Source organism: Haliotis cracherodii, unplaced genomic scaffold (assembly GCF_022045235.1).
Source record: "Haliotis cracherodii isolate W230 unplaced genomic scaffold, xgHalCrac1.p SCAF_2, whole genome shotgun sequence".
NCBI lineage: Eukaryota > Metazoa > Mollusca > Gastropoda > Lepetellida > Haliotidae > Haliotis > Haliotis cracherodii.
In genome coordinates, this window is record NW_027266275.1 from 49,799,174 (window position 1) to 49,815,591 (window position 16,418).

Genomic DNA, 16,418 nt, shown 5'->3' on the forward strand with positions numbered 1-16,418 from the left:
TCAACCATTTATATATACTCACACGCAAAAGAAACGCAAGAGTTTTAAGCAAATAGGTACACGGAACCATAAATTGATACTAGTTTTGGCATGTAGTGAAGCCTGATGGTGTTATCAATATTTTTGGTTGCATTTTGGAAGCCCCGAGTAAAAACGGAACATAAAAAACGAATCGCCAAAACGCACCATTTCAATGAATATGTGGGTATCATGCACCCATTTGTCGCGAAATCGAAAATGTCACGAACTGTAGTGGGTATAAAACTGTGGCCGATTCTTGGACCTACCACTCCTTGGTCAACAATACCACGCCTAACTCAAATTCAGAGAAACCAGGCTATCGGACGTTTGGAAGCTGGAGAGTCTGTCCAAGATGTTGCCCGTCATTTCAACGTTAACATAGCCACAATTTACCTTCTCCTGCATCAATACAATGCTACACAGACCAGGGATGACCTTCCTCGGCGCGGTCGTCCTAGGTTCACCACACCTCGACAAGATCCGCAGATTACCCTTCAACTCCAGCGACATCCGTTCCAAACTGCAAGTGAAAGTGCTCGACAGACCATAGGAACATATAATCGACACATTAGCTGGGACACTGTGATCCGACGTCTCCTTTCCAACAACCTCAGATGTCGCCGACCAGCACGTCGTCCTGTTCTCCAACCACGGCATCGACAAGCACGACTTCAGTGGGCACAGGGTCATCGCAATTGGCGTCTTTGTGAGTGGAGGCGTGTCATCCTCTCTGATGAAAGTCGCTTTTGTGTCTCCCAAGCAGACGGAAGAGTCAGAATTTGGCGGTGTCGAGGTGATCGTTTCGCTGACAGAAACGTTGTGGAAAGGGATCCATGGGGTGGACCTAGCGTCATGATATGGGCAGGGATTGGACTTAATGCGAGACTTGGACCCATGTGCTTTCTGAATGTTTGTCAAGGTCGGGGACACGGCGTCACTGCTCAGCGGTATATCGACCAAATGATCAGCCCTACGTTGTTCCATTTTTTGCACAACATCAACAACACATTTTCCAGCAGGACAACACTCGTCCCCATGTTGCCAGAGCTACCCTGGCTTTTCTGCAACAAAACACCCGTGTTCTACCGTGGCAAGCCCTCAGCCCTGATCTGAACCCCATTGAACACTTCTGGGATGAGGTTCAAAGGCGTCTGCACAATGTGCGCCCAGTCCTTACACCTGCCGATGAACTACGCACAGCTGCTCTGTATGTGTGCAGGAGGATCCCTAGGGGCTTCACAAATCGTCTGATCCACTCAATGTGCAGGAGATGTGTGGCAGTGATCAATGCTAATGGTGGTCACACCAGGTATTGACTGACATGTTGGGTATGACCCGAAACTGTGTAAGCCCTTAACATTTGAAAAAAAATAAAATTATGTCATCTGCCTTTTAATCCATTAAACTGTCTTCAGTCAAATTTTTGTCAATCTTGCCCTATTAGTATTTCTTGTCTTTACTGTTGAAAAAAAATAACATGTATACTGCATACTCGACTTGCGATTATTTTGCGTGTGAGTATATATAGCTTCAGGATATCTACGGTTGTTGTCCTGAAACATTTTCAAATCAGTTGATTTGAACTATATTTCACACATGTCCAACTTTAATGTGTGTTATTTGATAAGATATATTGGCAATCTATACCCAGATAAAACTGCCAGCACTTAACTGGCAGTTGAGCATAGTTGATGGATTGTTGATACCTCAGCAATATGTTTGGCATATTGCTGAAAAAGTTTTATCCAATTTCTAAATATAAGGCCAAATTTGAAAGCTGTCTTTACGCGATAAACGTAGATTTGTGTTTACAGGCATAAGTTAATGGGATCTTACTACAAAGAGGAGGACTCTATTTTCATCAATATGTCGGCCAACATTTTAGTATTTTGAAACATGACTTTGACGTGTGAATGGTTGTCGATATCACACGGTTATTACTTACATCTGCTACACAATGGCAACAAATATGTCGTGTGAAAACGAGTTGTACCTACATCATATGAAGACAAGGGAGTTAACCGACTGTAAAAGTCCAGTTTCAACTTTTACAGAACAAGGCTGGAATTTCTGGGCTCGATCGTAGCGCCACCAGTGGCTATTACGAGTTATGTCCCTCCTATTGACAAATCAGACTCCACCTCTCATATTACATGCATTTCTTCAAACAAAATGGCGGCGTCCAGTCAAGACGATCTGATCTATGATCAAAATCTTTATTGTGATAAAACTAACATAACTGGTCTTACTTCGCATCTTACTAGTGCATCAAATCACGTGAGCACCTTCATTAAAAACATAAATAAATTTGGAGTTGGAGGTACGCCTGCTTTGCAAATCCTTACCGGATGTCGATTGTGTTACCAGATTTTTATTGGACTATGCGTAGACTCGTTAGTCTAGGCAAAATATAAATCCATAATTCCAGACTAGTTCGGCAAGGGTGGAAACCGGACTTTTACAGTCAATTACCCCCCTTGCCTCGGGATGTGTTTGTCGTAAGAGGCGACTGGCGGGATCGGGTGGTCAGACTCGCTGACTTGGTTGAAGCATGTCATCGATCCCAATTGCGTGGATCGATGCTCATGAGTTCAATCACTGGATTGTCTGGTCCAGACTCGATTATTTACAGACCGCCGTCATATAGCTGGAGTATTGCTGAGTGCGGCGTTAAACAACAAACCAACCAACCAACCAAGCTTGCCTCGGGAAGATGGCCAAGAGCGTGTCTCTGTTATTTCATCCACCAAGCAATAAAGAACACTGTCCACGATTCATTCCAGGCTCGCAGTAAGTATCTAAACGTACAGTACACTAAACCATTTCATTACTTTTCAGGACCCTCATACTGCCTGCAAGGACCCTTAAAATTAATTATATTGCTTGACACCGGGCCATTATCACGCCCGTTGTTAGGTGACGTTACAGGATAGGGATAGGTGACATCACCTTTAATAGTGACGTCATCTGGTTTGTTCTATGACGTTTTCATATTTGTAAAAGTGGGTCAGTGACATTCGTGTTGATTGCAGTAAATGTTTCCAAACCGATATTGTTGTTTCTTTTTATCTGATAACAAATTCCATCCATTTTTAGCTTTAATAACGGTAACGCTATTTTTCAGGGCATTATCATTTGCAGAAGACCTCGGGCTTCTGCGAATGATAATGCCCTGAAAAATAGCGTTTATCAAAATGTACTGTACACTTTACCATTTCATTACTTTACAGGACCCTCATATTGCCTGAAAGGATCCTTTAAACTAATTATTTGGGTCCCTAGGGCCCCACATTTGTAAGTCAAGGTAAAAGCCCGGCTATATTGTGTTTCACTAATTATACCTGTGACTAAGGGCGTGTTTTAGTCGTGAGGCGAGAGTCCCTGATAGGACTACACACAATCAACATTTAAGAGACGTAATGCGCCAGATATTTTTTTTTAACATGTAGTGGAATTATTATTGTTTAAAAAGTCCGACAACAGTCTCATATGAAAATCACTTCCAATGTGTGTTTGATCTCCACAGGAAAATACCTGTATCTTTCCTGAATCCTTTTTCAAATTTTCCCGAAAGCCCATCTCAGTCGCGGCTTTTTTCCATTTGTTATGTTTTTTAACGCTTGTGTAAAACTCGGCTGGAGTAAGTAAACTTTCATTAGATTCCCTTCTATCAGTTTTGACATCTATATTTTGAAAAAGCTAAATAGTCTTTCCCTGTTTACAGATTTTCATAAAAAGAAGAGTATTCTTTTGATATGTCTTCTTTTGTTGTCAAGACAATAATATCTTTAACAATTTCTCTCATAGTTTAATTTGTATAATTTCTCTTCTCATAAAGTATTCAGTATTTTCATTTCACATTTTTCAAACCACCTGGATTTAATCCCATTATTTGTTTCTGTTCTAAGGATTTCGAGGTCTTCTTTTGTCAACACAAATTACTTTAACCATCATTATTTAAACCAGGGAATGCGGCTTCTGGCTCTCCGCAAATTTCTGGTCCGTTTGTTTTACTTTTTATTTTCATTTAATGTATCAACACAAAATATCGTCTGATAGTTCTGTCTTTTTCTGAGTTGCGATCAAACCCAGAGATAAGATATTCTGATATAGTTTCATGTATTGTATCCTTTAGAAGTTGTACATAGCCACCGTAATACCATGAGGGAGAATTGAAATTCATGGTCTACGTTCTATTGGATGAAGTGCCAGCTCTATAGGAGTAATAGAATGGCCTGATCTGAAACTTTATCTATGTGCACTTAACAAGGGACATAACTTCCCCAGAGACGAGAAAATAATCGAAGTTTCTTTGCTTTACTACATGAATACTACAGGAATACTTTCCCGCCATGTGTACTGTTGTTTTTCTAGTTTTTATTTTGTATTTTCCTATCAGCCACAAGATTATTTCTTTGCTTTAAATAACATGTAACCATAAGATAGTTATGTATTACATTCCCGCCCCCTCCCCTAACAATCAATCCTTGTAATTGTTCCAGTTGTAAATAAAAAAACCTGGCGATTCTTTATTTGGTCCATATATACTCAGCCAAAATTCGAAACGGGATTGCTTTGTTTGGAAAGAATGAGGTACTGCAGACACTTGATGAAAAGATGGAAAAAATGCAAAAAACACAACCACGTGAGAGCCTGGCGCCGAAACACACCAACATGACATACACGTGCAACATCACCTTTTGGGCTATAAAAACTTTCATTTGCATGCCATCTAAGTCTTACAGCGAAAACATACCACGACACAACAACGCCATCGGCCGACTTAAAATAGGAGAATCATCTTCAGCTGTAACCATGTTTTCCAAGTAGCACCAAGCACCATTACAAGACTATGGAACCGCTATCAGACACACGGGACAACACGGGACCTTTCCGGAACAGGTCGACCACGCATCACTACTAGAGCACAGGACAGATGCATACGTCTACGTCACGTACGTGAAAGAACCACCACGGCCACGTCTACAACTACGGCAGTTCCAGGATATCACCCCAGACAGCGAGGAAGCGTATCCGCGCTGAAGATATTCACGCTAGACGACCAGTTTCCAGGAGTTATATTGACGGGCCTGCGACGTCAATGGTGTCAAGGGCACAGAGTATGGCCACAACTGCGATGGAGACAAGTTTGGTCTAGTGACGAGTCACGTTTTATGCTTCGCCGCGCGGATGGTAGGCGTCACAGGAAACGTTATGCACGAAATTGCATATAGTAAGTGGACAGATTTGGTGGTCGTAACGTGATGATGTGGGCAGCCATCTCCTTCACAGGTAGAACAGATCTGGTGCAATGGCACTAAGTTACACGGATAAGATTCTTCGGCCACATTTCGCAACAAGCGAACGTCATTTTCCAACAAGACGACGCCCGACCTCACACGGCAAGACTGACAACAGCTTTTTTCAGGAATCACAAAATCCAGGTCCTACCATGGCCCTCCAGGTCTCCAGATTTAAACCCAATCGAACGTTTATAAACTGAACAACAAAAGTTCCTGTGACATTGAATAAGATTTAATGCAAAGTTATGTTTTTTAGCAAATCTGAAACAATTTCGGTTTGTAACAGATAAAAGACTCCTGTAAGTGTTCAAATGGTTTAATTTGCCATACTGACTTCAGAAATGCGTGATGAACATGAACATGCCAAAATGTCAATTTACAAATCAATAGCGTGTGTGTCCACCTCTGGTTGCGATGCAAGCAACACATCTTCATCTCATGGAATGGACCAGGCGTCGCAAATAGTCCTGTGGGATATCTGTCCTTATCTGCTGGAGCATGTTTCGAAGTCCACGGATTGTCTGTGGAACACGTGGTTGACGTCGAAGGCGCCGATCCATCTCATCCCGATTGGTGAGAGATCAGGGGAGCGAGCCGGCCAGGGGATGACATTCACGTTGTTTTGTTAAAGAGAATCCTGAACAAGCGAGCAATATGAGGCCGGGCGTTGTCATGTTGAAAGGTAATGCCTGGGCCATGACGACGCAAAAACGGTAGAACAACAGGGCCGATCTCGTCGCGGTAGCGCTGTCCATTGAGATTTCCCTCTACCACTTTCAAACGGGTCCTCTGTCTTGCTGTAATCCAAACCCATACCATAACGCTGCCGCCCCTGAACCGATCTTCTTCCATGACACAATGATTGACGTAACGTTCACTTCGACGTCGGTACACTCGAATCCGTCCATCGCTGTGGCTGAGGTGAAAACGAGACTCGTCAGTGAATAGAACTTGTCCCCACTGCATGGCCGTCCAGCGTAGATGCTGTCTGCACCACTGTAGACGTGCTTGACGGTGGTTTCCTGTCAAAATGGGACGTCTGGCGGGTCTTCTGGCGACAATCCCTGCACATGTGAGGCGACCAATTACGGTTTGTGAAGATATTCGTCGAAGGCCAGGGATGCTTCTTGCAGTCACTGTTGCTGGCTGGAATCGATTTCGTAGGTGTGTTGTTCGAATCCAGTTGTCTTGTCGATTATTGGTTACGCGAGGACTGCCACTCCGAGGATGGTCTCTGACTGCATTCGTTTGTTGCCAACGTTGCCATAAACACTAAATGGTGTTTCTGTTGACGTTAAATGGTCTTGCAACATCATGTTGACTCGATCCTGCTTCAAGCATACCAATGGCTCGCAGACGCTTATTTTCGGACAGGCTTGGCATTTCGTAATGATGAATAATTGCATAATTTTGTTATTTTTCTCAGTGTTTGTCAGCACGATGCTAAACAATGCATATGGAATCCCGTTAACGCACATGTTTTTGTACCCATTCTTGGGTAGTGAAATGCATGGGGCTTGCATAAGAGTCAACTTTTACATGGAATGCATGTTTTTTTTGTAGCTGTTGCATTTTTGTGACTTGATTCAATACATGTACTAAAATATTGAAAACCAAACTTTACTTGTTTGAAAAATACACTAAAATATTGGTGTCACAGGAACTTTTGTTGTTGAGTATAGGATGCACTGGATTAACGACTGCGAGCATGTCAGCAACAACCACAGAACACCCCACAGTTGGCACAGACACTGCATTCCCCAGGCCACAATTCGGGATCTGATTGCTTCCATGGGACGACGATGCCAGTCAGTTTTGGACTCTGACGGTGGCCATACACGAGATTGAGAACAGACGACCTTCACCTCGAACATGTACTGCTCCATATGTGTGCCATATGGAACCTGGGTCAATGATGATGTGCCAACTTTGAACAATCGATTACCATCTGTTGATATCTAAAATCATTTTTGTGGTTGTTTTTTGAAGAGTATATATTTGTAACTGAAGAATGAACGTTTTCCTTTGTCACATCTAATATCGTCCATTTTCATATGAAATTATTTCATGTACTTGATATTCAAAAAACGTAGTGCTACTGTCATTTCTGGTTCTTTGTTAGTTTTTTTTTACCTTTAGAACGCGGATTTGATACATGCGTGGAGTTATTAGGTCTTGCACTAAAATCCAATCCATGTATTATTGGTATTGACATTACAATGTTATTTTCCAGAACGCTGATATTTACATATCAACTGTGATAAAAACCATTGCTGTATGGATTGGATCCAAGCGAAATTCTGTACAACTATACCACATATACCTCTACGCTGGTCGAAAGAACCATTAACATTTCATGGAGTGCAAAATGTAAAACGAAAATAACGAATATATTATTTCCGGGGAATCCAATGCATTTTACCAATGAAGAATGACGCACAGCCTTATTTCTGATTACCATTACCAGTCACCATCTCCCGCCTTTTTCTCTTCGAGGGGAAACAAATCTGTAGAAATTTATTGAACCAATGGAAGATAGTGAAAGGTGGATTCAGCTGAATGCGGTAAGAAAGCCGACCGAGACAGAATTCATTTGAACATAGTTTGCTTAAGTAAAATAATAAGGTAGGTACACAAAATATTGTACTATCGGAAAATGCAAAAGAAAGAAAAATCAAATACAGAACAAGTATAGCAACCAGTCAGGTCTGGAGCTGGGAATAATTACAGAATATCGAAATCACGATGACATTAACGACAACGGTAAGTTAAGGATTATTAGTATATAAGTACATAATTATTTTTCATAACATTTCTCGAACACAGGTCAATGTCTTTTTGCAAAACAAATAACATATGACACAAATGCAGTTGGAATTATTTGTACTAGCACTTTATTACTGTTGTGTGTCCATATAAATATTAGCTGCTCTTTGAGTGGCTATCCATGGCTATAATGCTGCAAATTTTATAGTATCAGAAATGAAAGATTCATGTGCAGTTTTGCTGCCGTTAGAGAATGTTCAAAGGTAGTAGTTATAACTGAACAAGAAACTTGATTTTCTACGTAACATCTCAGATACACGGAGAGCTAAGACTGGTCATCAGTGACGTTTGGCGAGCGTTGCATTTCAATGCTATGGCCCATAAAAGACCTCCAAGGAGATAGCATGGATATGGTCCGTGTCCCATCAGCCGATATGATGGCAGTCTTCCCATAACCTACACCCCAGCACGGCAGCATCAGGGAGCAGAGAGGGGAGTGCTGGTCGGCGATGGAGGGCGAGGCCTTCAGGTTGACAGTAGTTTTATTGCCATCAATAGACACCAGGACTGTTGCACGTCTGAAGGACCTGGTCATAATGTTCAGCTCATATGCTGAGTTGTTAGAAGTTATATCTACCCTCGAAATGTCCATGACAGGTGATGGGGCTAAGCCATTCGAGTCGTCATTGCCCATCACAAACACTGGCTGGGCGTCAGGAGACTGATCAGGATAGAAGAGGGCACTTCCGTTCTGGTTGAAGATGAACTTAGGAAGCATCTGTGTATCTCCATCCTCTATGCTAGACAGGATCAAAGACGTCATCTGCCTTCCGCTGCCTGATCCACGCATACGGACTCTCATCTTCGGGCCTTTACCCACTTCAACTCCGTCTAAGGATGTAGTGTCAGATTTAGCCAAGTTAACAATTTCGCCACCAAATCCAAATGTCGGGTTGATAAACGCCCATGGCAGAAGAGGTCCAAATGTTTTCTGAAGGTCAAATCTAAGGAAATGTAGGCCGAATGGCTCAGACGCATTTGTGAAATTCAAAGTCATTTCAAAGTTTCCACTTCCTGCGGAAAGAAAGGGGAAGGTCCAGGTCTGCCAGATGAGAGATCTGGTGAATCGTTTTGGATAAAGGACAGCACTTTTGTTGTTCTCAGGGTCTGTAAACCGCGCGGATATGTAGGTGGGCTGATCCATGCAGCGGATGCCTACAGTGAAGATGCTGCTAATACTTCTGCCAAAGATGGCCTCCTGCATGGTGGAGTTCACGTTAAAAGCAAGGGTGAGATATTTGGTGTTAGCGGGGTCCACAATCACTGGGAACATTTTGTTCTTTTCGGTGCCATTTATGACAATGACATCCTCCTCCAGTACGTTGTCAATTTTTTCGCAGCTGCCTTCTCTCTCACCAGACTCCCACATTGGGTACACTTCTATCTGGTTGCTTGGGTCTTTCGTATCTCCCACAGAGGCACTCCGCCTGGATCGGTGTGTATGTTGGTCTTTGGATGACTTCCAGATAGACATGATGATTTCTGTCACCTCACTGGTAAAGATATCAAAGCGTGTCATGCCATTTGAGCACTGTACCTGGTTGTAGCGAATCATTGTAATGATCTCTCTCCGGGGACACTCAAACAGGTAGGATTCGTCATAGTTACTTGTGTTCCTGCTGCCTACAGTACCAGAAGTCGGTGCGTCGGGGGAGCCTATGTTGTGAATGGTGTTTCCATCCTTCCGTGCAGTACCATCACCACCATCAGTAGTGCTTGATGCATCGTAACCATTGTTTCCAGTATCTTTACCCTTACTATTGTTTCCAGTATCTCCATTGTTTTCATAGTTTCCAGTTATTCTGTTGGTACCATTGTTTCCAGTTCCTCTTTCAATATCAATGTTTCCATTGCCTCTATTGTTATCATTGTTTACAGTGCCTCTTTTATTATCAATGTTTCCAGTGCCTCTATTGTTATCATTATTTACAGTGCCTCTATTGTTATCATTGTTTACAGTGCCTCTTTTATTATCAATGTTTTCAGTACCTCTATTGTTATCATTGTTTCCAGTGCCTCTATTGTTATCATTGTTTCCAGTGCCTCTATTGTTATCATTGTTTCCAGTGCCTCTATTGTTATCATTGTTTACAGTGCCTCTATTGTTATCATTGTTTCCAGTGCCTCTATTGTTATCATTGTTTCCAGTACCTCTATTGTTATCATTGTTTCCAGCTCCTCTAGTATTAGCATTGTTTCCAGTACCTCTATTGTTATCATTGTTAACAGTACCTCTATTTTCCTTGTTTCCTGTGGCCCTATTGTTTTCATTGTTTTCAGTACCTCCATTGTTATCATTGTTTCCAGAACCTATGTTTTTATCATTGTTTTCAGTTCTTCGATTGTTACCATTGTTTCCAGTGCGTCTTTCATTATTATTGTTTTCAGTACCCCTATTCCTACCATTCTTTCCAGTCTCTGTATTTTTATAATTGTTTCCAGTACCTCTGTTATCATCGTTTTCATCTTCATTGTTTCCAATATTTCTATCGTTACCATTGTTTCCTGTGCCTATATCCTTATCAGTGTTGTTACTTATGTTTCTATTATTATTGATATTATTTGTATTGCTACCCCTGTTCCTGATATAACCATTATTCTTGTTGCGATTGTTGCTAATGCCTTCACTGTCTCCAGTACGTTGGTCGCTACCACTATTCTTGGTGTTGACAACGTTGTTTATAATTCCATTGGTACTGTTTCCGGAGCCACTATCACCGTCATCGTTGTTATCATTACACTCAGAACCGTCACAGTTTTCAGTTTTTATGTCACTGTTGTTACATTCGTTGCCGTGGCAGTTTCCAGCACCGTCACCATTGCTTCCTCCGCCACAGACAGACCCACTACAGACAGACCCACTCATCCCGCTATCACCTTCATTGCTGCCATTGATTCTTTTGCTGTTGCCCCCTTGCTGTTGGTCTGTATTACCACCATCTGCATTACCATCGTTACGTTTCGTATGTCCGTGTGGGTTTCCGTTAGTATTTGATCCGCTGTTACAGTCATACCCTTTGCATTCATTGCCACGGTTATTGCTTGTCGAGTCCACGTTTCCACTTTCAGTGTTATTGCTGCCGCTGAGTTGACTGTTGTCGTAACTTCTGCCTGTACTTCCTCGGTCGCCACCTACACTTCCGTTGGTATCGGGATAGTCCTCGTCTTTCTTATCGCAGCCACTTTCCTCACAGTTGCTTCCATTGTCGTCACCGTTCTTGTCACTACAGTCGAAGCCGGTGCAGATACCACGGTTACTGTCGTTCCCGTTGTTGGTGTTGGTAGTTGAGTCAATAGCGTCACAGCTGCTGTTATTGCAGTCTTGGTGCGTTGAAGTTGTGGTATATTCTGTATAATAAACGAGAAAAACCCTTGGTGTCAACATACATTTCATTCATATAAACTAGGATGAATCTGTATGCATTCATGTCCTTCCACCCAACAGTATTCCCATGATTCACTCTCTACGTACACCCCCTTCCTTTTACCAGTACCACAGGGAATTATACCCTTCGGCCATTCATAGCATATTGATCGCTCATATCACCATGATCATCATCTACTCAGAATCTACAATCTACTATTAACATCTACAAATATAAAACGTAAATATAAAACATCAACGCCAGAGAACTTGCAGTGTCGATTATCCGAAGAAACCATTCCATTGGGCGTAAAAGGCAAAATATTAAAGAAAATATTGTTAACTATCAACAGTTTTCGTATGCATTTGCAACTATGGTTTCTGGCTAGCTTGTGAATGATATTATTGTGATCAATGTTCAAGTGAGTAAAAACCAGGACCGCCAAATTGAAACCTGGTTTCTGGACAGCATGTATATGATAATCTTAGGATCAATCTAAGCTTAGGGAGTAAAACCCAGGCTTGCCACACCGAAACCTCGTGTATGCATGTGTAATAGAGTGACATATTTAAGGAGCGATTCATACCATTCTCACTCTCTCCCTGTCCACCGTTGGAGTAGCCGTTTGTAATGGATGACCTTTGTAAGCTTCTGGTGTAGCATTTCGACACACCGTTTCCGGGGCACAATATGTCAGCCAGTCTGTATTTTCCACCAAAGACCAACGAAATCTCGTCCAGTTCGACGCCATAATCATCCGCCTCCACAACGGTCAATGTTAGGACGTGGCTTCCTGCAGCCAGACTCACAGGAAGACCGATGGGGCCTGTATCGGCGAATATATTCCAGTAGCTCCCGAAGGAGGTCTCATAGGACGAGTTAAAGCTGCTAATGATGTTCTCGTCGATGTCTACAGCGACAATGTCCGACTCGCCGTCGTTTGAGAACTTGACGTTGCTGACGGTGAGCGTGTCCTCCTCTGGCAAACATATCCCGATGGAGATACACTCCCCGGAGAACAGCCACACGGTCCGCTCGTTACTTGCTTTGGAACGGGGGAACACTCGATTGGTATCGATGTTGCTGTCCTTTGCAAAGTCATCAATTTGGAAATTAATGACAGATGCAGCTGCAAAAGCCACACAAACAGCAAAGACGCTCGCTTTGAAACTATCTTCTCTCCTAGACGTCATTCTCAAAGTCTGATGGGCAAGGAAGTGAAGGTTGGTTTTAAAGGTTCGTTAGCACTCCTAGTGCACATAACTTAAGAGCGGCCTGGGAAAGAGAAAAAACAGCATGTAGAGGGGTCGTCTCCAAAGGATCAGGAGCACCGAAACAAAAGAGGAACGCAATTAAGATTCTGGGCAGTTTCTCTCATTAACATTCAAAACCCAAACGTGACACCACGTAGCAACGCACATTGGAGCTGACTATACCGAGTGTATAAAGGCAGTAGACTCGTAAGCTTGTAGGCAATGATAAGCTGAGGCATGGTAATACGTTTGATAGAAAATGTCTTTAAGGCGTCAAGTTTGACAGAACCATGCATAAATATTTTGACTTTAAATAATATGAAGAAGACAATTTGATACAATGAACTATTGACACCTACCCGTAATTAAAAAATTATATGTTTGAAAAAGAGCCGGTTGCCACCTCGAGGATAATGCCGAAAATAGTGTTTACCCTGCCAGTTCACACCTGCCCTTTAATACCCCCACAGCCCTCGGAATCTCCGTTTAGCCCCCACCCACCCGACCTCTGCTACATAGCTCCACTGTTCTATTGGCACACAGGTCTTCGCGCCCAGCCGACACATTCTAGTGGCAACGAACACTTCACAAAGTACCACAAGAGCATTTTGTCACTGCAAATTTTACCTGAAAGAAGATTAAAGGCAGACGCCAAAAATGTCTACATATATCTATCTGTGGACGTTTGAGGTCGCCTTGAAGACAAACAGTGATGTGCACAGTGCAGCTGGGGAGACGTGTGCTGACATATGCACTGTCAGAGCTAGGTGATGGACTCCACCATTTCTCCAAGGCCTCAACCGCTTCGAACCTCTACCGAATTATTATTGTCGGAATATTTCCGAAAGAATATTTAGGCTCTCAAAAACAAAATATGATTTTTTTTTGGATCAAATAGATGTTGTTGTTTAACGCCGGACTCTATATGACAGCGGTCTGTAAATAATGGAGTCTGGACCAGGAAATCCAGTGATTGACATTATGAGCATCACCACGCAATTGGGACACGATGACAAGCATCAACCAAGTCAGCAAGCCTGACCACCCGATCCCGTTAGTCGCCTTTTACGACAAGCATCGTCGCCTTTTATGACAAGCGTGGGCTGCTGAATACCTATTTTACTCCGGATCTTCAGTTACAGTGGTGAATTTGAACCGAATTCAACTTGTAGATATACTTGCCATATTTAGGTGCATATACATTGCAAAGGTAACCTTATTCGGGCAATAGCAAATGAGAATGGTTCTGATTAGTGATATCCTCAATAACTGACACGCATTTACGTAAATAGAATTGCCACATATTCTTAGGTTATTCTTATGAGCATGGTAATGTCGGTAGGACTGATGCATAGTTACGATGGGAGCTAGTGCACAGTAAAACTCTAAACCTTAATATTAACAATGCTATGTCCAAATGAACCTTTGTAGAAACTGTGTAAAGCAGAGTTACAGATCGCGCTATTTGGCGGTCATCCTGCAGTTTTCGTTCATAAAGTAACACAAAAATACAGCAGAACGATGCAAATGGTCACGCTTGTTAACACCAAATATTAAACTTTAAACCAACAATTTGAGCAAACCAAAACTAATTACTTTATTTGACAAATTAAACTGGTAACAGCTTCGTGCTGTTATGGACAAATCACAAGCTGATTGCCACCTTCTCACAATGCACAGATTTAAAAGGACTCGAAAAACAAGATGAAAACTTATAACCAACTATTTCATGTTTTGTGAAAATCATTTGACAACCACTGGGGGAGGCCACAACAACCCGTACCAGCTGGATGGACGCTTGTAGACGCACCCAGAAATGACGCACCAAATTAAGTCAAGTTATCATGTCTGTGTAGTTTAAGGACGTGTAAACGCAATATCGCACATGCTATTAAAGCGTGTTAAAGACCAGAAGTAGCATCAGTTGTCCTGTAGCTTTAGCTGGTGCCAAGAATCCTGGGGGATATTCCACTTGGCTTAGCCTCTCAGTACAATATGCCTGTGTAACCAACTCTCCCCCACACACCACAGTGAGAAGAGTGTGTCCACATTGTGGAGGATTATTGTATTACTTTAGTGGAAAGCTCCACATAGGCTAAAATAGCCCATGGAATAGACGGGAGCGGTACCTCAGGTCGAATACCATCACATTAGTTAAGACAAACGGATGTGTTAACAAGAATTGGTTATGGTCATTGTGTAATTAAGAACTGACTGTAAATGTTTGTTTTCTTTTAACCTCCCACTCAGTAATATTCCAGCTCTAAGACGGCGGTCAGTAAATAATCTAGTCTGAACCAGACAATCCACTGATTTACATCATGAGCATCGATCCACTTAATCTGGGATACGATGACATGCATCAACCAAGTAAGCGAGCCTGACCACCCGATTCCGATGGTCTCCTCTTACGGCAAACGTGTGCAGTGACGAAATTGTGCCTGCAGTGAAGTTGTCCAGTGTTAGGATAAAGTTGTCCTGTGTTTGCTGTGATGAAGTTGTCCTGTGTGTGCTGTGACGAAGTTGTCCTGTTTGTGTCGTGATAAAGTTGTCCTGTGTGTGCTGTGATAAAGTTGTCCTGTGTGTTCTGTGATGAAGTTGTCCTGTGTGTGCAGTGATGAAATTGTCCTGCGTGTGCTGTGATAAAGTTGTCCTGTGTGTGCTGTGATGAAGTTGTCCTGTGTGTGCTGTGATGAAATTGTCCTGTGTGTGCTGTGATAAAGTTGTCCAGTGCGTGCTGTGATGAAGTTTTCCTGTGTATGCCATGATAAAGTTGTCCTGTGTGTGCTGTGATGATGTTGTCCTGTGTGTGCTGTGATGAAGTTGTCCTGTGTGTGCCGTGATAAAGTTGTCCTGTGTGTGCCGTGATGAAGTTGCCCTGTGTGTGCTGTGATGAAGTTGTCCTGTTTGTGCCATGATGAAGTTGCCCTGTGTGTGCCGTGATGAAGTTGCCCTGTGTGTGCCGTGATAAAGTTGTCCTGCGTGTGCTATGATGAAGTTGTCCTGTGTGTGCTATGATGAAGTTGTCCTGTGTGTGCCGTGATGAAGTTGCCCTGTGTGTGCTATGATGAAGTTGTCCTGTGTGTGCCATGATGAAGTTGCCCTGTGTGTGCTGTGATGAAGTTGTCCTGTTTGTGCCATGATAAAATTGTCCTGCGTGTGCCATGATAAAGTTGTCCTGCGTGTGCTATGATGAAGTTGTCCTGCGTGTGCCATGATGAAGTTGCCCTGCGTGTGCTGTGATGAAGTTGTCCTGTTTGTGCCATGATAAAATTATCCTGCGTGTGCTGTGAAGTTGTCCTGTGTGTGCCATGATAAAGTTGTCCTGCGTGTGCTATGATGAAGTTGTCCTGTGTGTGCTATGATGAAGTTGCCCTGTTTGTGCTATGATGAAGTTGTCCTGTGTGTGCCATGATAAAGTTGTCCTGTGTGTGCCGTGATAAAGTTGTCCTGTGTGTGCTATGATGAAGTTGCCCTGTTTGTGCTATGATGAAGTTGTCCTGTGTGTGCCATGATAAAGTTGTCCTGTGTGTGCCATGATAAAGTTGTCCTGTGTGTGCCATGATGAAGTTGTCCTGTGTGTGCTATGATGAAGTTGTCCTGTTTGTGCTATGATGAAGTTGTCCTGTGTGTGCTATGACGAAGTTGTC

The 16,418-nt window shown here is 42.6% G+C and overlaps 1 protein-coding gene across 1 annotated transcript; it reads right to left on the bottom strand.

Moving 5' to 3' along the window:
* Positions 1-8,250: 8,250 nt before the first annotated feature.
* Positions 8,251-12,708, bottom strand: LOC139469207 (GATA zinc finger domain-containing protein 14-like). Its single transcript, XM_071251343.1, has 2 exons — positions 12,102-12,708; positions 8,251-11,498 (listed from the first exon to the last, which is right to left on the bottom strand). The coding sequence occupies exons 1-2, from the start codon at positions 12,706-12,708 to the stop codon at positions 8,416-8,418; spliced, it is 3,690 nt and encodes a 1,229-aa protein (XP_071107444.1). The 3' UTR covers positions 8,251-8,415.
* Positions 12,709-16,418: the final 3,710 nt, after the last annotated feature.

Bases quoted from the DNA above. Each gene is read 5' to 3' on its own strand.
- LOC139469207 (XM_071251343.1), bottom strand. From the start codon at position 12,708: ATGACGTCTAGGAGAGAAGATAGTTTCAAAGCGAGCGTCTTTGCTGTT. The intron at 11,499-12,101 runs GTATGAATCGCT...TTTATTATACAG, and splicing joins ACAGGGAGAGAGTGAGAATG to AATATACCACAACTTCAACG.